This window comes from Trichomycterus rosablanca, chromosome 24 (assembly GCF_030014385.1).
Source record: "Trichomycterus rosablanca isolate fTriRos1 chromosome 24, fTriRos1.hap1, whole genome shotgun sequence".
NCBI lineage: Eukaryota > Metazoa > Chordata > Actinopteri > Siluriformes > Trichomycteridae > Trichomycterus > Trichomycterus rosablanca.
In genome coordinates, this window is record NC_086011.1 from 17,460,763 (window position 1) to 17,480,189 (window position 19,427).

Below are 19,427 nucleotides of genomic sequence, written 5' to 3' on the forward strand. Positions count from 1 at the left end.
GGATGCCCTTCCTGGCAAAGTGCGCCTCCTGTGGCCAGGCACAATTGATAAAAGCAGATCATATTGAGTGACCTTTTGACTTGGTCTTTTCTTTATGATGATAAAACAGTCTATATATGGTTCTTTTTATCATATAAGTCTTACCGGCACAAACCTAGTCGAGCTTAGCTTAGTGTTTTCTTTATAGAATAGCCACATTTCCTCCCAGTTTTTTTGTTTTTCTGCCTCAACACACTAACAACTCATCAGCTAATCCTCAAACCTTCAGGAATTAGAACAAAAAACAACCTCATATAAGCTCACACTCATCTGTCAAGCTGATCTTTCATTATATTTATGTATTTGGGGAGGCAGTCTTGCATCACTGGCTGAAGCTTGGGCGAGATCACAGCGTCGTACTCGTCTCTACTCGTCTCCATATTGGAGAGTGGTGCTGGATCAGTGTAGTCGATTACACGATTGATCCCAGTGGCTGTCTGAGCTTCGTTCTTTGGCTTCGGGCGTTTTGCTTTTTAAGGATGGAATTGTTCGTAGGCCTGTGAATCTGGCTTCCTCGTGCCATCTCTGTGGTCCTGTCAGGGCTCGGAATCGATGCCATTTTATATGCGGTAGTTAGGGATGGACAGTTTGTCTATAAAAACCTATTTTTAGCACGGAAAATTGCAGCTAGCATTATTTATCCCAAACGTACGGACAGGATAAAATGAACAAGCAGAAATGTAATACCTATCTTGCCATAAAGTGACACGTACGTGTTAAATAGAGCATTAAAATCCTAATAAGTAAATAAATAAATAAAACCCAAACGTACGACGTCCTGATAAGCTAAATGGGTGCTGTAAAAGAGACTCGACTGATGGCAAATGCATCACATCCCTAAATCGGAGCTGTAATGATAGTTTGTAGTACAGTAATAAACGATGCAGCCTGGTAAAAAAAATAAAACATCTCAGAGTTTTAAGTCAGCAAAGCTGAACATTTAGTTTATTAGTATGTACAGAATAAAGGCTGAGCGATAAAATGACACGTAAGTGTTAAACGTGGTATTAAAATCCTAATAAATTAATAAGTAATAAATAAAACCCAAACATGCAACGTCCTGATAAGCTAAATAGGCGCATTAAAAGGGACTCGACTGATCACAGACGCATCAAACTACTCATTTAAGGGTCAGAGACTGGAACCTGGGAACAAACATAAAACACATCCCCAAATTGAAGCTGTAATGATAGTTTGTAGTACCGTAGTAATAAAGGATGCAGCCTGGTAAAAAAAATCAAACACATCCCCGAGTTTTGTGTCAGCAAAGCTGCACGTTTAGTTTATTAGTATGTACAGAATAAAGGCTGAGCAATAAAATGACACGTAAGTGTTAAACGTGGCATTAAAATCCTAATAAATTAATAAGTAATAAATAAAACCCAAACACAGATGTGCTGATAAGCTAAATAGGTGCGTTAAAAGAGACTCGACTGATGGCAAATGCATCAAACTACTCATTTTAGGGTCAGAGACTGGAACTTGTGAAAAAAACAATAAAACACATCCCGAAATCGACGCTGTAATGATAGTTTGTAGTACCGTAGTAATAAAGGATGCAGCCTGGTAAAAAATCAAACGCACCCCAGAGTTTTAAGTCAGCAAAGCTGAAGCCATAAAATGACACTCGTGTGTTAAATGTGGCTTTAAAATCCTAATAAGCTAAATGTGTGCATTAAAAGAGACTCGACTGATGGCAAACGCATCAAACTGCTCATTTTAGGGTCAGACTGGAACTCGGGAGCTGTTAGTGTACCAGTTCCAGTATATATAAACCAATTGGAACACGTTCTCCAAATGCCTCAATCAAACAAACTATTTATTAAGCGATGTTTTCGAACAGCATAGCATTACTGTATTACTTGACATCAATTCGATCCTCCCGAACATCATTGGGATGTTGATCCGCTTATCGTTGTGTGATATTCAGACCCGTGCACCTCTCTCGTTTTTTGGAAATCTGTCGTGATAACTGAAAGCATCAGTGTTTGATCACGAGTTACAATTAACACTGAAGACAGAAAAGCTAACTATGAGATTGAAGTTGGTGATTGGGCTCGATAATTATAATAGCAGTCATTTTCAGGCTGTAATGATAGTTTGTAGTACAGTAGTGATAAAGGAAGCTGCCTGGTAAAGAAAACCCTGGTAAAAATATGAAAAACGTCAGAGTCTTAGGTCTAAAAGCATTACATAGATGCAGACGATCGCATATCCGTCGCTTTTCAGTCGCTTGCTTCATTATTAACAGCCCTAATGGTAATTCACGCAGCCTTATGCGAAAATGAATGCACCCCCGGCTCAGATTTGATTCATTTTCGCTGAACACATTGTTTACAGATGCATTATAACATAACTTTTATGCATTACTTATTAAGGGGGAAACGGACTTGAAAATATGTTAAGTTCATGCAAATAAACAAACTGTGCATTAAAATGTCTAGGGGTGCACAAACTTTTGCATCATGCTGGATCAGTTTTATGTAGAACGGACGCCAATCAAATGAATAATAAATCTAATTGAATGAAATGTAAATCAATTTGATGATGTTGTGCTCGATTTGAATAGATTTTCCCATCAAGGTGACGCTTCGGAAACCCCGTTTCCATTCGACCGACCGTCCGTCCATCTCGACGAGTTTGGAGTTCCTCAGTGCTGCTTTATTTTGACAATCTTGTACAGAAACATTCAGCGGCCGCTCGGTCTTATCTGACGTCTAATTTTATTGATTTATTATCAGTGCAGGTTTGCTGTGTTGTACCGAATCCCGTTCTTGCACTACATTCCCTCTCTCGTCTCTTCCTCACACGCAAACCTGGCAAAGCCATTTCCGGACCGGACTCGGAACCCACCAGCAGACGAAGGCGGCGACTTTGGGGGACGTAAAGACGTTCAACTTGGATTTTTTAAAGGCTTTCTTTCATTTTGTGGACGGATTAAAGCTGAACAAACATAACGGTGCAATAGCTGGCGACGAGGCTCATTTGCAGGAGAACAGAACCGGACCATTCTCAGGATTATTTACTCTTACCAGTACTGTAATTGACTCGTTGTCTATGGTTTGATATTTGTGTACTATACTGTAACATTTGCTGTACTTGCACAGTTTTTTAAGCAGGATTTTATTACCTTTTTCTTTTTTTTTTACTTTAATAATAATAATAATAATAATAATTGGTGTGATTTAGTTGTTTTTTTTGTTTTTTTTCCCTTTCGGAATTTGGAGTTTTTATTTTCTTTTTAACCCTAGACGTGCATGATAGGCATCTTTCTTTCTCTTGTTTATTTATACCTCTTTGTTTATGATTTTACCCCAGAATTATGACATTACTTACATTACAGAACTCAAAGCATTACGGACAGTAACACCAGCCGTCCCCTTAAAGAGGACTTTAAACAGTTTATACACAGCAGGTTTTTTTCCCTTCGGTTTTGTTTGATTTGACGTTCGGATCGCGCGTGTCTCTGTTCGGCTGTGTGGTATGAGAGTTCGCTAAATATATGTTTGATCTCTACTGTGAAATTCACATTGCACATAGTTTGAAATAAAATGCTTACTACAACACGTGTTGTCCTGATATATCCTGATGTGTATACAGTGGAACCAGGGGGGCCGCACTGGTCCGTAAGATACGATTGTCCAAAACGGCGAGGTTTTTTTATTCAGGGGGTGGGAAAATATATAAAAACGCAGCACTGAGGTCCACAAAAGTGCTAAACAAGCACATATGATCAATGGTAAAAAACAACAAATAGAGAAGTAAATATGTCATGTAAAACTTACCTTGTGTGGTGGAGGAGGTTTGTTTTGCTGTGATGGTATAGTGGGGGTTACTGGAGCTGTGTTGGTGCAAAACTAAGCACTAGAACTTGCAAAAATGAAGCGTAAAAGGGCGAGAATGAAGTGAGCCTCCCGACAAAATAAAGCCTATCAGTCATGTAAACAGAGACGAGTGCCGGCTAGTGGACAATTACTGAACTACTGGTCTCGGTGCGACCGGACATTCGGTTTTTTAGATTTTGTTTTCCGTTAAATCAAGGTTCCACTGTATTTATTTTTTATATTTTGGTTTTGATCAGTACAGATTTTTATATATATATATATATATATGTATATATAAAATATATATAGGACACGTCCTGAAGCATGTGGACAGTCCTTATATATGTACGTTTAGTTTCATTAACCACAAACAGAAGCACATAAAGCAAAGTTTCCTATTCTTAAGTCTCTGTGCATCAGACTTAAATCATTAAACCTGAAACTATACAGTGTTGTTTATAAAATAACTGTTAAAATTTGCCGTGCAGTGCTAATTCTATACACATACAATTCTATACACTTGCCCTTATCAGTGTAAAGGCAATAGAAGATCAAGTAAATATAAATACATATAGGTCACATCTGAAAATCCTATAAAACTTGAAAGAAAGTATTGAATGGTGTTTATATTTATAGATTTAATATTGTAGAATCATCTTTTGGTGTCTTCAGTGCCAGTAAAATCCGCATTAGCTCACAGAACAGAACCGCCAGGTGCCCAAGCGCCTCTTTATGGGTTCCAAAACTGCCACCAGAAGCCACATTAGCATGAAAATGCTTCACCAGGAGTGTCATGGACTGGCACGCGAGCCTAATTTCATCAGGACCGACGCCAGGGGTCTGACGGATGAGTTTGGATTTGCCAGGTGGCGACTTGATGGTGGCAAATGAACGGTGGTCTGGATCTGTTTTTCGGTGCTTCAGTTCTGCTAAAGAGGATCTTAATGCTGAAACGTAGATACGACGTTCTGAGAGATGTGACCTCAACCCCCGTCTACAACTTTGTGATGAAGCTCAGTAAATGATAAAGAACACCTGTAGTTATTGTGTGCTTTGTATATGTATACTTTATATTTTTACATGTATATAGATGTATTTTAGTATTTTTGTTTTTTGCCCAATGAATCAAAAACACTGCAACCCTGACCAGGATAAAGCAGTGGTGAAACAGACAGTAAATAAATAAATGAATAAATAAAATTGTGGTTTATTTACTAAGGAGGATTATTTGAATGAAATAATAAAATAAACTGAGTTGTACAGATCTTCAGTGAGATTAAAACTGAAGGTGGGTGTTAATTCCTGGTTTGTATTAGTTTGATGTGTGTGGCTCGTTATCAGCCCGTTAATCAGCGCTAATATCCCGGCGTCACATGCTTTTGAGTGGCATTGTCAGTCACTGATTGACTCAGTGATGGTGTAGAGGTTAAAATGAACAGGAATGACCGGCTCCTCTTCCCGGCGACCACATTTCTCGATCTTTCCCCCTCGACCCTGGTTTTAGTCGTACTCGGTTCCTCTCTCCCTGAGCGCTCATGGCCTCGGCGTCGGGCTCCAGGCCTCCGGATGGCGGCTGGGGCTGGGTGGTGATGTTCGGAGCCTTCATCTCCATCGGTTTCTCCTACGCCTTCCCCAAAGCCCTGACCATCTACTACAAGGAGATTCGGCGTCACTTCGGCGTCTCCTACAGCCAGATCGCCTGGGTCTCCTCCATCATGCTGGCCATGATGTACGCCGGAGGTAAGAGGCTCCTCGTGTGTTTTATTATGTTGTGTAGTTGTGTTGAATTCCGCCGGCTCTGGTGGTACGTTTGTGTTTTTAAAGCCTGGATTACAGACTGTGTGATGTGATAAATACAGCGAGTTAATGAGGAGGAAGCTGGCGGTCAGAGAGGAGAAGATCTGGGATGTTTATGTAGGATAAATAAGAAGATTAAATTAAGCTTAGTGAGTAAAGTAAGGAATAAACAAAATTTGAGGATAAAGATTTAAAAATCAGAGAAAAAATAAAAATGTGAACAAAGATGGAAGTAATAAACCTAAATAAAGTCATTAATGCAAGTAAAGTAATTTATGTGTAATACATCAAAATAAAGAATATAAGTAAATAAAAAAGTGTAAGTAATAATATGAAGTAAAAATAAATGAAAGCAGTTAAGAATGTAAGTAAATAATTTAACTAGTTAAAGAGTTTAAGTAAATAATTTAAGTTAACAATTATGTAAAGAGGTTTAGTAAAGAATTAAAGTAAAGAATGAAAGTATTTGAGTAAAGAATTTAAGTAAAGAAAGTCAATAAAGAAGAAAGAAGTTAAAGAAGAAATAAAAATGTAAGGAAAGAATAGGTAAAGAATTTAAGTAAATAATTTAAATAAAAATGTAAGTAAAGAATTTAAGTAAATAACTTAAATTAAAATATAAGTAAAGAATTCAAGTAAAGAAAGTCAATAAATATGTTAAGTAAAGAATAAAAAAATGGAAAGGAAGAATTTAGGTAAAGAATTTAAGTAAAAATCTAAATAAAGAATTTAAGTAAAGAAAGTCAACAAAGAAGTAAGGAATAAATAAAAATGTAAGTAAGGAATATAAATGAAGAATGTAAATAAAGAAATTAAGTAAATAATGTAAGAATGTATGTAAAGATTTTAAGTAAAAATGTAAGTAAAGAATTCAAGTAAAGAAAGTCAATACAATAAAGAAGTTAAGTAAAGCATAAATAAAAATGTAAGTTAAGAAATTAAGTAAAGAATTTAAGTAAAGAAAGTAAATAAAAATGTAAGAATGTAAGTCAGTAAAGGGAAGAATTTAAATAAAGAATAAATAAAAATGTAAGTAAAGAATGTAATTATAGTCTCTAAGAAAAGTGCATAATTTGTTTAAGTAAAACAAGTAGTAAAAATAAAAGATTACGTGGTATAACTAAGGTGAAAAATAAAGTAAGAATTGGAGTAATTTGTGGGGTAAATACGTACAAAAAGAGAAAAATAATGCTGGTAAGAAAGTGAGAAAATATAGAAAGTTTAAGTTTCCTAAAATTCTGAAAAACAACAATTTTAAAATAGTTTAGAAACTTTCATAAACAGTGTCATAATGCATTAATAACACATTATATCAACCTATATCACTGATTTGGGGGGTTTTATTCAGGAGAATGTGAAGGACTCAGTGTTTCCACACAGTTATGTAAAAGTAATCATGATGTTAATGTAACGTGATGAAATAAAAGCAGCACATGAAAGAGCACGTCGAGATCAGAAATAAATGTAAATGTCGCAGGAAGAAATCAGGGATCGCAGGATTAGTGCTGATAGATCAGCTGTAATGTCTCTGTGATCACTGTTGCACTCACATTAAAAATAGTTCCTGAAAGCGGGATAAAGGTGCAGAGTTCCGGGCTTTTAGAGAACATCATCATTAACAGAGAACGTTCCCGTGTGTAACGGTGACGCCGCGGCCTTCATCATATCGCCCTTGGCTCCGTTCCCAATGTCACCCCGCACGCCCCGGAAGAACGACAGCACAGATTCATCACGGCCCGGCCCGGCGCGTTTTCCCCTTCATGGGCCGTCCCGGTGGGAACCGTAGCGTGTGTGATGACCCCCATCTTCTTTAGGCGAGAGGGATTTTAGGAGATCAGGATGCGTCTCCTGAGGAAACGTCACCTTAATGAATGATGATCTGTCCGGGTGTTCGGCTGATTCTGCTGAAATGTTTTAACTTTAAACCTCAAATTTTACACAGACTCAGATCAGAGGTGCTGAAGTTAGATAATATAAAAGAAACAGAAACTCATTTCTGTCCTCAGGTTAAACCAGTGTGGATGGAGCTGCTAAAACTAATCAACATGATCAGTAAAGTTCAACCAGAAATATATTTTCTTCTAAGCGTGATCTGACCGTCGTTAGTTTAGTGGTTAAACCGATAACCTACAAGCTTATAACGTCTCATCAAAATATAAAACACACCACAAAGTTTAACATCAACCTACTTTATACTTTATAGATTAAAAACAGCATAACGTAAAGAACTTATGTTAATGTAATAGAGTCGGTAGCGCTAACCGAACATGCCAATAAAATAATAATAACACAGTCTATATACTGTATTAAAGCTCTTACTGATAATGTTAGTGATGTTTTTATTATAGGATGGCAAACAGTTGGTAAGGAGCCACTGTTGGGCCCTTGAGCAAGGCCCCTATCCCTCACAGCTCCCTGCACTCTGACCCCAGCTTCCCAACAAGCTGAGATGCAAATAAAGATTTTCATTGTACTGTACGCGTGTAGATGTATATACAATAATAATAAAAATATAGCAATAATAATACTAATAATAAGAAAAAGAATAACAACAAGAACAACAATAATAATTATAATATTATTTATAATAACAATAATAAAAATAATAGCAATAATAATAATAATTAAAATAATAATAATTATTATTATATTATTATTAATACAATAATAAAAAATAATAACAGTGATAATAATAATAACAACAATTACAACAATAATAAAGAAATAATATAAATAATTAATAACAATAATAAGAACAATAATAACAATAATAATAATAATAATAATAAAATAATAATAATATAATATAAATAAAAATAACAACAATAACAGTAGTAATAATAATAACAGTAATAATAATAATAATAACAATAATATAAATGATAATAATAATAATATAAATAACAGTAGTAATAATAATAACAGTAGTAATAATAATATTAATAATATAAATAATAATAATAATAAATATAAATTATGAAGGACGTAGCGGTATGAAGTTTGTTGACTTTGTGGTGCATTATGGGATCATCATTAGAACACACACTGATGACTGTAGTGTGATTACTCCACTGAGACGGTGTTACATGTGTCTGTGCTGGATTATGAATCTAATTATTAATGTCGGGACCTTGGTGTGATGTTCTGGTTCCCCGGATGTGCTCGTTTACACATTAGTGCTCGACGACGGTCACAATCCTGTCACATGTTGAATCGTGATTGGTTCTGGTGAGGTTTTTATTCGACTGACCAGTGCTGTGGATGTAAACATGTGATTACTGCAGACGTCTGCGAACCTGCCGACCTTCTGAATCAAACCGGGATTGTGCACAGATTTTTCTTGTTGGTGTGTAAGACCTCGTTTAGGGGAGTGTATTTTTGAGGTAATGAGTCGGCCTTTTAACATTTTGGTTGTTAAATTCACTCTGTAGAGACTCGGAGGTAAGGAGAGAGAGACTCATCCGGCTGATTGATGTGGATAATTCGGTTGATAATTTTCTCTCCGCTCGGTTGTTTTACGTGGAGATCAAAGTAATACGAAACGTGACTCTAATCTAATAGGTATCATCAAAGGTGTTTGCTCTAAACTGGGAGACGAGGCGAGATAAACAGCCAGGCCGCTTCCTCTGCTTTTCGGGTGTAATTCCACTAAAGAAAAGCTTCAGTTCTCATCAAAATATGCAAATACCATCAATCCACCCGTCATTTCTCATTTTCTTTCCGCTGTCGGCTGATCTGTGTAGCTTTCTCTCTTTCCGCGGCTACTTTTAACGGTGTGGACACCTCGTCTTTTCTGCTAAGATTAGCGTCTTACACCAGTTCAGCCACATGTGCATTAAATCACGCAGTCGTCTAATCTTTCTAGCCAAACGTATCAGAGAATTTAAACATTTCTGCCTCTTGGGTGGGTCATGAGCCAAAAAAATGGGTCCCAGAGAAAAATAATAATAATAAAATCGACAAATTTCACAAAATGAACTTGTACACGAGTGCCCCCTTGTGGAGGCTTTATGTTACATCTTGTAAACCACAGTGGGACCAGATTGCCACCAATTTTATTACTCACTCACTTTCTTAACCGCTTATCCAGTTAGGGTCGTGGGGGAGTGCTGGAGCTCATCCCAGCTTTCAATGGGCGCAAGGCACAGAGTAACGCTAGCCCATCGCAGGGCAACCACACATACACACACACACTGTGGGAGGAAACCTGAGCTCCTGGAGGAAACCCACAGGACACAGGGAGAATGCAAACTCCGCACAGAAAGGACCCGAACCGCCCTGCCTGGGGCTCGAACCCAGGACCTTCTTGCTATGAGGCAACAGTGCTACCCATGGAGCCACCGCCTACATCAGTGCTGGATATGATTTAGAATGTGATATTTGGGCGTTTGCATTAATAATTAAGATTATTTGTATTGTTTCTCCTGTCTGTAGGTCCGGTGAGCAGCGTGCTGGTGAACCGATATGGCAGCAGACCTGTGGTCATTACCGGAGGACTCATGTGCAGCGTGTCTATGGTGGCGGCTTCATACAGCAGCACCATCACACACCTGTACCTCCTGATCGGCATCATCGGAGGTACCCTGACCCTCACTCAGTGCCCGTCCTGCTCGAAATGCCCCCCTCGTTTTATGAATCTCGTCAATGTTGATGTTGAGTGGTTGCTCTTGGCAGGCTAATTCATTAGCCGGGATGTTGGCACGTGCATGATTAGCTAACACAATTACGCTGGATTAGCCCATCCTGAGGATCTCGCCTAGAGCAGCGAAGACTCATTAGGAGTCTCTCTGCTAGGACTCGGTCCATCTGGGTTCTGTAGTTAAGCTCTCTGGAGTGTGTGTAATTGGGTTGTGTTTAGGGAGGACCTGAGGTCCGTTTGTTTACTGTCTCTGTGCCGTGGGAGTCCTGGAGAGCAGTTAGAGATTCATACTTAGAGGGTCACACCTCGGCAAAAAGCTAAAACTGTCATTTGCTCATTTTTCCTTGCATTTTTTTTTGCCTTGTTGTCGTCCTTAAACCACAAACCTTCTACCTTACAGTTACCAACCCAACTATGAACTTATTCCTTCATTTCTTTCTACTAAGCTTCCTTTCCGTCTTACTTTCCACCCACCTTTTGTTCTTCTTACCATTTTCTACCTGCTCTTCTACTTACAACACTTACCTTTAAACCTACCTTCCTACCTACCAACCCACCAACCCTTATATACCTTTTAGTTTGTACATGTCGACTTCCTTTCTTTTTTCCTTGATAACCCATCTTTCTCCCTCCTACATGCTATCTTACCTGATGTCTTTCTGTTAATACTAATCATGATCCTTCCTTCCTTTATACTTCTCATGACAAAGCCTTCCACCCACCTACCTACCAACCTACCAACCTTTATACCTTTTAGTTTGTGCATGTGGCTTCATTTCTTCTTTTTTTTGTTTTCTTGATAACCCATCTTCTTCTTACCTACATGCCAACTTACCAGAAGTCTTACTGTAGCTAAATATAATCCTTCCATCCATCCATCTATATACCCATCCATCCATCCATACTTATAACATCCATCCATCCATTCCTCCTTCCTTTCTTCCTTGCTTGCATCCTTCCCTTTCTTACACCCACATTAGTTCCATCTTTCGTCACCCCCAGTCTTCATTCTTTCTTCCTACCTTCCTAACTTTCCTCTGACCTTTATACATACCACCTTCACTGTTAGCCTTCTAATAACCTTAACATTTACCTTACAAACTACCTATTTACCTACCTGTCTACTTTTATACTAACCTATTCACATATTTCATTTTTCCGCATAATTACATGTCTCTTCATGTATCATTTGCCAACCAAGCTTGTATAGTTGTTTATGTTTTGATGGATGTAAAAATCTCCATCAGATTAAAAAAGCTGATTATTTACCGGAAACACGGTGAATTGTGATTGTACAAACCCTTTTCTCAGCGCCTCTCTGTGGGTGTAATTAAGTCTGTGTTCTGCTGGCTTGTTCCACTGAGGGGAGGATTGTTCATGCCAGGCCGGTTGCCCGGTGAGATCGCCCAGCGAGCCTCATTACCCAGCGTCAGTCTGCCGTGGAGGATTTATGTGTGGATGGACTGGGCACCGATACTCACCTCGGCTCTCTTGGCTTCTTTCTTTTTGTTTTGTGTTTAATATACAGGTCGCTTAGTGCCACCGGTGGGTCCACACGGGCTCTGGCCTCACACAGGAGCAAATTAAGTGGTTAAGAATGACTGGAGTACAGGATTGGAATTAGTTCTCTTCTCTGGGTGCTATGGTTTAATCCAAAGTGCCCTGTGATGGACTGGCGACCCACCCGGGGTGTTTCCTGCCTCTCGGACAATAAATCAGACCCACTGTGACCCTGACCAGGCCTAAGCTGTGGTAAATCATACAAAAACGAGCTGAATGAATGAACTGGATCTATAAACATGTTCTGAGCTGCTTGGATAAATTAGAAACGGTCGATATATGTAAAGTATACATTTCTGAACACTGTGGACAGTTAGATCAGTTAGATCTCTCCATCTGGGTAAATGAGCCGCTCGGTTTGAAAATCAGCGTTAAATTAAATTTTCTTTGGCAAAGAGGCTTTAATTTATTAGCATTCGGCTGGCAGAATCAGTGGAGACGTTACTTTAGGACGTGTTAATGGGTTTTTAGCGGGCGGCGTGAAATGAGACGGAGCGGGATTGGCTCTTAATTGAAAACGAAGCTCGCGTTCACTTCCGTCTCCGTTTCCCGCAGGTCTGGGACTCTCCTTCAACCTCCAGCCGTCTCTGACCATCATCGGGAAGTACTTCCAGGCCAGGAGACCCATTGCTAACGGTTTGGCTATGGCGGGAAGCCCGGTGTTCCTGAGCACGCTGGCACCGCTGAACCAGTTCCTGTTCGATCGTTTCGGATGGAGGGGAGCGTTCTTCATCCTCGGAGCCATGCTGCTGAACTGCTGCGTCGCCGGAGCGCTGATGAGACCTTTGAGAAACGGTGAGGAAAAGTAATAATAATTATAATAACAAAAATAATAATAACAACAATAATAATAATAATAATAATGAAAAATAATGTTTAAAAAAATAAATAAAAAAATAATAATAGTAATAATAACAACATAATAATAATAACATAATAATAATAACAATAATAAAAATTATAATCATAAAAAAAATTATAATAATAATAACATAATTATAAAAAACAATAAAAATATAATAATGATAATAAAATAATAATCAATAGAATAATAATAATATTTATAATAACATAATAATAATAATAATTATATTAACATAATAATAATAATAATAATAAAAATAATAAAAAAATATAATAATAATAACAAAATAATAATAAAATAATAATAATAATAATAACAATAAAATAATAATAATAATAACAATAATAACAATAACAATAACAATAATAACAATAAATTTTTTTATTAATAATAATAATAACAATAATAACAACATCAACATGTTAATCAGGTTTTTACACCAATTCGGGATTTCAGAGAAATTCCAAATGGCAAAGGAAGTAGGAAAATAAACAAACAAGCTGCTCCAGCAGTTAAAAGCGCCAAGTTAAAAAGCTCTCAGATATTTAAAGCTCATCCTAAATGATATAAGTACATGAATATTGTCATAACCAAATATTTGTTTGATCTGATTAATCTACTCATCACTTATGTGCACTATAGCGCCCCCTGGCTTTAATTGACCCGTTTGCAAGCCAAGGAGAGTCACAGACTAGTCGACAGACTCAGAATCTGACCAGAGTGCCACCATAGTTTCTTAAAAAACTTGCATTAAAAAAACACTAACAAATCTACATATTTTTTACCCAGCAGGTGGCGCTAAAGCAGATCCAGAGACAAATGGCACCACGAAACCAAAACCAGACTCTAATGAAGATGAAATCGAGGACCAGTCCAGGTCGAGAAGGAGATGCTTGGACAGCATGAGCGTCTTCATGGACCTGTCTCTGTTCCGCCACCGCGGCTTCATCATCTACCTGGTGGGAAACATGCTGATGTTCTTCGGCTTCTTCGCCCCCATGATCTTCCTGGCGGCGTACGCCAAGAACCGCGGCGTGGACGAGTATTCGGCCGCCAGCCTGCTGTCGGTGCTGGCTCTCGTCGACATGATCGCCAGGCCCGGGACCGGACTCCTCGCCAACACCGCCCGCGTCCGGCCCAGGATCCAGTATCTCTTCAGCTTCGCGATTACCTATAACGGGGTGTGCCACCTGCTGTGCCCGCTGGCGTCGGGTTACTGGGGGCTGGTGGTGTACGCGGTGTGTTATGGAGTGGTGTACGGTATGGTGTGCGCTTTGCTCTTCGAGTGCCTCATGGACGTGGTGGGGCCGAGCAGGTTCTCCAGCGCCGTGGGGCTCGTCACCATCTTCGAGGGCTGCCCCGTTCTGCTGGGGCCGCCCATTGCAGGTGAGTTTAATGGCGTGTGTTGTGTGTACTGGTGGCAGGTAAAGGCGGGCAATGATTTAATACACTGGCATTATTGCAAAATAGGTTTTATTCCTAGCTGAAACTAAGCCTCTAAGATCATAGCAATATAAAGCTTACTCGACTGTGGACAGCGATGCATGTTTCTCATTCATGGCAGACCTGAGTGAGGTGGTTATTGGATTACATCTCACCATCATATTTGACTATAATTATTATTAATAATAATAATATTAATAATAATAATAATAACAATAATAATAATAATAACAATAATAATACACTAACAATAATAATAATAATACTAACAATAATATTAATAATAATAATAATAACAATAATAATAATAGTAATAATAGTATTAATAATAATACATTAATAATAATAATAATAGCAACAATAATAAAATAATAATAATACCAATAATAATAAATAAATAAATAAAATAATAATAATAATAATACCAATATTAATTAATAAACAAAATAATAATAATATAATAATAACAACTACATTAATAATAACAATAAAATTAATAATAAAAAATAAATAAAGTAATAATAATATAACAAGAATAAAAAATAATAATATAATAATAATAACAAACAACTAACAAAATAATATAAAAAAATTTCACCACATCGGATCTGGTCCACATACCTGACTGGCTGATAGCACCTCTGAGATTTGAACTCAGCAGTACTGAGCGTCCTGATAATAGAACAATAATAATAAAAATTAACTAATTTAATTTATAAAACTTAGTCCTCTAAAAACGAACAAGCTGAATTTAAAGAGAAAATAATAATAAATAAATAAGAATTGTTATTAGGAACATGTTTTCTGTGTGTTTTAATGTACTTTTAACTGATAAAAAGCTGAAGTTAGAGGCTCACGGTGCTTTGAGACGCCTGAGTGAGTAGAAATGGAACCGAATGGTCGGGCTTTGTTCTCGTTCTGCAGCGCCTGCGTGACTAATTGAAGAACACAGGGTGTCACGCAGGGTGTCATTACTGTAGGACATTTCAGCAGAATTGGATTATGGGTGGTGAGGGAGGCACCTCGGCGGCGCATGTTAGCGCCGTGTGTATTCGCTCGCGTGTGTGTGTGTGTTACGGGGCCGAGGCCGTAATTGGTCACGGTTATTTAGCGGCGCGGTCGCGTGAGGATTCGCCTCTCGGTCCGAATTACGCCGCGTTTTTCCAAAGTGAAAGAGCCGCCGGCGTAATGAAGTCTCCTCGCGCTTCTCACTCACTTGTCTGTCTTCGGTCTTCGGTCCCTGACGGCCGCCAAGTGCTAAGCTGCTAGTGCGGCGTGCTAGATACGCCGACATCGGCAGTGCCACACCCTTCTGGTTCCTCATTACAAAGTACAGAACATTCCAACTTAGTTTTGGAACCCAAACCTGCGCGCTGATGATCCTCACATGCTGTTTCAACTCCGGTTCTTAACGGCGCTTCTATTCTTGGTGGGTTTTGATTTATATTTGGCAACCCGGCCTGCGTCTGGTTTAATGAGGCAGAAATATCCGCGCCCGGCCGATCCCGCGTTCAAAGAGCCGTGTTTAATAGAGTAAATAAGCGCCGGCGTGCCGCCTCTCCTCCCTCGTCCGCCCGCGTCCGCGTGTCCCTCGTTATGCCGACTCTATACGCCACGCCCGGGCGCCTCGGGTCGGCCTTAACGAGGAAGGAGTGAGAAAACGGCAGTAATTAGCCTTTCGCTTTGCCATTTTTTTAATGAATCTGGGTTCGACCCCTCACTCATTAGACGCCCTGTTTGATCATTAAGCAATGAGTACATGCAAAAATATTAGGACGCTCAGACAGATGGAGTGAAATTACCGCCGCGCCAATCAAGCGCCGGGCATTAATGAGGACGGTACACACGCCCCCCCCCCACCCTCTCCGAAACCCGGTGTGCCCCCCCTCCCCCGATCATCGTCTTCACAGAAGGGCTCGTTAAGATCGGGCCTTTAATTGGTTCGGCTGCACTAGGAGTTGTGAGTCGTGCTCCGGCGCTGCGCTGCCACCTGTTGGTCTGTAGGCACGTCGTCAGCTGGATAAATGATTCAGGATGATCTAACCGAGGCTTCATCAACAAGTTTGTGGACTTTTGAGAGTGTTAGCTGACAAAATGATTAAAAAATGTTCAAGTGATGATAGCAGACCTAAAATTAGGCACTGTTATTTATTTTTATAAAGCAAGAACTAGTAAAAAATTATGATCTGCGTAGGGGAAATGAGTCCTTTACTTCTCAAACAAAAGGCAAAAATTATTGTTAGCATTATACTAGATACATTAATTAGCAAAACATTAGTACAACGCACCTAACATGCCGTCTAAACGCTTCTGGAAAACACCTGATAAAGGTTGTGTTCTTGTGCTGCCATAAAAGCTTCCAGGTTTCCACTGTCGGGCTCCAGGGCGAGGCCCTCAACCCTTAATTGTGTAGAATGTATTCAGTTGAAACTGTAAGCCGAGGTGCTGGGGTGGTGCAGCGGTAAAACATGCTAGCCCATCACAAACGGATCGAGTGTCAAAAGGGGGAACAACTAAATTACATTCGCTGTATCTATGTTAGCGTCTGCTAAATGTCCGTAAGCATTTGCTAAATATAAGTTAGCATCCATTATATGTAAGTTACCATCCGCTAAATGTAAGATAGCATTCCCTAATGTAAGTAAGGACCCGCTAAATGTAAGTTCGCATTCGCTAAAGTAAGTTAGCATTCGTTAAATGAAAGTTAGCATCCGCTAGATGTGATATAGCATGTGTTAAATGTACGTAAGCATCCAGTAAATGTAAGTTAGCTTTGCCAAATGAATACAATGTAAATAAGCTTTACATTGTTCACACGACCGCTGCTGTAACCTGTTCGGGGGCGTGACGCGGCTAGTCAGTGACGTGTGCCGTTTCTGTGCAGGCGCTCTGGTGGACATGTTCGGCGACTACAGCTACATGTTCTACATGTGCGGCGGCGTGATGCTGGCCGCTGGGATTTTCCTCTTCATCATGAACTACTACAATTACAGACGCAAGGATGCTGCCCGCCTCGCCCGTGAGAGGGGTGAGGGGGGTGAGGGGGGTGAGAGACTTACCCAGATTGCAGAGGATGATGGAAACCAGAACCAGGAGACGTCCGGCACTCTTGTGGTCAGACCGGGTGCAGAGGACGTCCCGGTGTAGAACGGGAACCGAATTTGGGCTGGAGGTTCGTTCTGAATGTGCTGTATGATAAATATATTTTCACAGGTCTGTTACAGCTCACTGGTATTCATATTCCAATTGTATTATTGTAATACTTCAAATATTTATGTCGTATTTGTGTTTGTCTATAAAAAAATCGTTATTATGTTTTTCACGCCGGTCAGATTTCTGTTTTTTTAATAAACTCTTGTTGAGTGTCTTTCCAATTCTGTGTTATTGTTAATTGTGGGACGGTGGGAGCCCAGTGGGTGGAGCTTTGGGCTTTCAGTCGGAAGACTGACGGTTCGAATCCAGGCTCTGCTATGTAACCCTTGCGACTGTTGGGCCCTTGAGCTCCAGGGGCCGTACAGTGGCTGACCCTGTATTCTGAGGTGAGATATGCAAAAAAAATTGAGGGTTAAGGGCCTTGCTCAAGGGCCCAACAGGAGAAACCTGACAATCCAGTCGCAGAGTTTTGCAGACGCCTCTATTTTTGAAAAGCCTTTCACAACACTTAGAAGGACGTCTGTGTGTGGGAATTTGTGCCCATCCAGTCCAAAGATGACAGCATTCGGATGGCTGGGCGCTGATTTCGGTCATAAAGAAGTCTCAGTTGATGTTCCGGTTCGTTCCAAAGCTGTTAGGTAGGGCTGAGGTCAGGGACAGGAAAGGGCCTTCCCTAAACTGTCGCCGCAAAATTGAAAGCATATCATTTCCTTTACGTAATTGCGCTGTGGTCGAAACATGAGTAGAAAAGTAGAAAGGGCGTCCCAATACTTTTGATCCTGGGTTAATCAGTCACATCTCCGCGTGGGTCCCATCTGAGTAGAGCAAGTAAGGTAATTTAATGTACATTTATAATGCACTGTGTGTGAGTGTATGTTTGTGAGTGTGTGTGTGTGTGAGTGTGTGTGTGTGTGTGTGTGTGTGAGTGTGTGTGGCGGTGCCAGGGGCCGGTGATGATGGAGTGTATTTATTATGTGCTCTTGAGAAAGCTCAGAATGGAAAGGTTCGACCCGGTGACACCGTAACGCTCGGCTCATCAGTCCTGCCGTCCCGTTCGGTGAGAGTGCAGGTGAAAATCACGCCACGGAGGAATTCGGAACACTACCCCTCAATCCCTTACGCTTTTTTTTACATTATGTTTGCTTGTCATTTCTTTGTAACGGGTATATTCAAATCAGCCCTGTTTATATGGGCACAGAGAAGTCACCAGCTGTGTATTTACATACATTCATTCATTTATTTATTGTTTATTTATTGTTTTATCACCATTTTATCCTGGTCAGGGTTGTGGTGGGTACGATTCACTGGGCGAAATGCAGGAACCAAACTGGACAGGTTGCCAGTCCATCACAGTGCGCACACACACACACACACACACACAGCTCTAATTAACATGACTGCATGTATTGCATGACTGCAGACACGGGGAGAACATGCAAACTCCACACAGAAAGGACCCGGACCGCTCCAGCTGGGAATAGAACCCATGACCTTCTTGCTGTGAGGTGACAGTGCTACCCACCGAACCACCATATTTAATAACGTTATGGAACCTTCTCCTCTACCGAATCAAGTATTAGAAGCGATTAAAACCACGCTGGACATCCTGAACGTAGCCGGACGTTCCTTCACTCTTCATTAATCTTGGCGTGTGGTACACGTGTTTCTCTCAGGCCGGCGTAATTAACGGGCGCTGCGCAGATGTTCGGGGGGTTGGCGTGTTTTTGGTGGCCGGTTGATTTTAATGGGTTACATATGGTGAGAGATGGGCGAGGGTGTCACCGTCTCTGAGGCAGCTGCTCGGGTCCTAATATCTCCGACCCCAAATTTCCTTCATCTCCCGGCCAGTCTGGAGAAATCTCAGTCCTAACTTTAATCAAAACACACGGTGTATCACCTCGCATACAGTATTTGTAGGCGCCTGGATCCTCTGCGAGCCTGACCAGAACGGTTATTGTGATGAATGAATAAATCGTATTTTGTATTTATTTTAGATAAAAGTTCTCGCTGAAGGATCTACAGGTTATAAAGATTATAAAAGTTATAAATGTTACTTTAGGCTGTGTAAGTGTTTTGTTCCATGCCAAACAGACGAGTCTCCTATTAT

At 39.9% G+C, this 19,427-nt stretch overlaps 1 protein-coding gene across 1 annotated transcript; it reads left to right on the forward strand.

Moving 5' to 3' along the window:
- The first annotated feature begins 5,413 nt into the window (after positions 1–5,413).
- Positions 5,414–17,487, forward strand: LOC134301774 (monocarboxylate transporter 2-like). The gene is made up of 5 exons (XM_062986637.1): positions 5,414–5,603; positions 10,095–10,238; positions 12,415–12,654; positions 13,532–14,110; positions 17,052–17,487. The coding sequence occupies exons 1-5, from the start codon at positions 5,453–5,455 to the stop codon at positions 17,312–17,314; spliced, it is 1,377 nt and encodes a 458-aa protein (XP_062842707.1). The 5' UTR covers positions 5,414–5,452; the 3' UTR covers positions 17,315–17,487.
- Positions 17,488–19,427: the final 1,940 nt, after the last annotated feature.

Bases quoted from the DNA above. Each gene is read 5' to 3' on its own strand.
- LOC134301774 (XM_062986637.1), top strand. From the start codon at position 5,453: ATGTTCGGAGCCTTCATCTCCATCGGTTTCTCCTACGCCTTCCCCAAA. The intron at 5,604-10,094 runs GTAAGAGGCTCC...TCCTGTCTGTAG, and splicing joins GGCCATGATGTACGCCGGAG to GTCCGGTGAGCAGCGTGCTG. The intron at 14,111-17,051 runs GTGAGTTTAATG...GTTTCTGTGCAG, and splicing joins GCTGGGGCCGCCCATTGCAG to GCGCTCTGGTGGACATGTTC.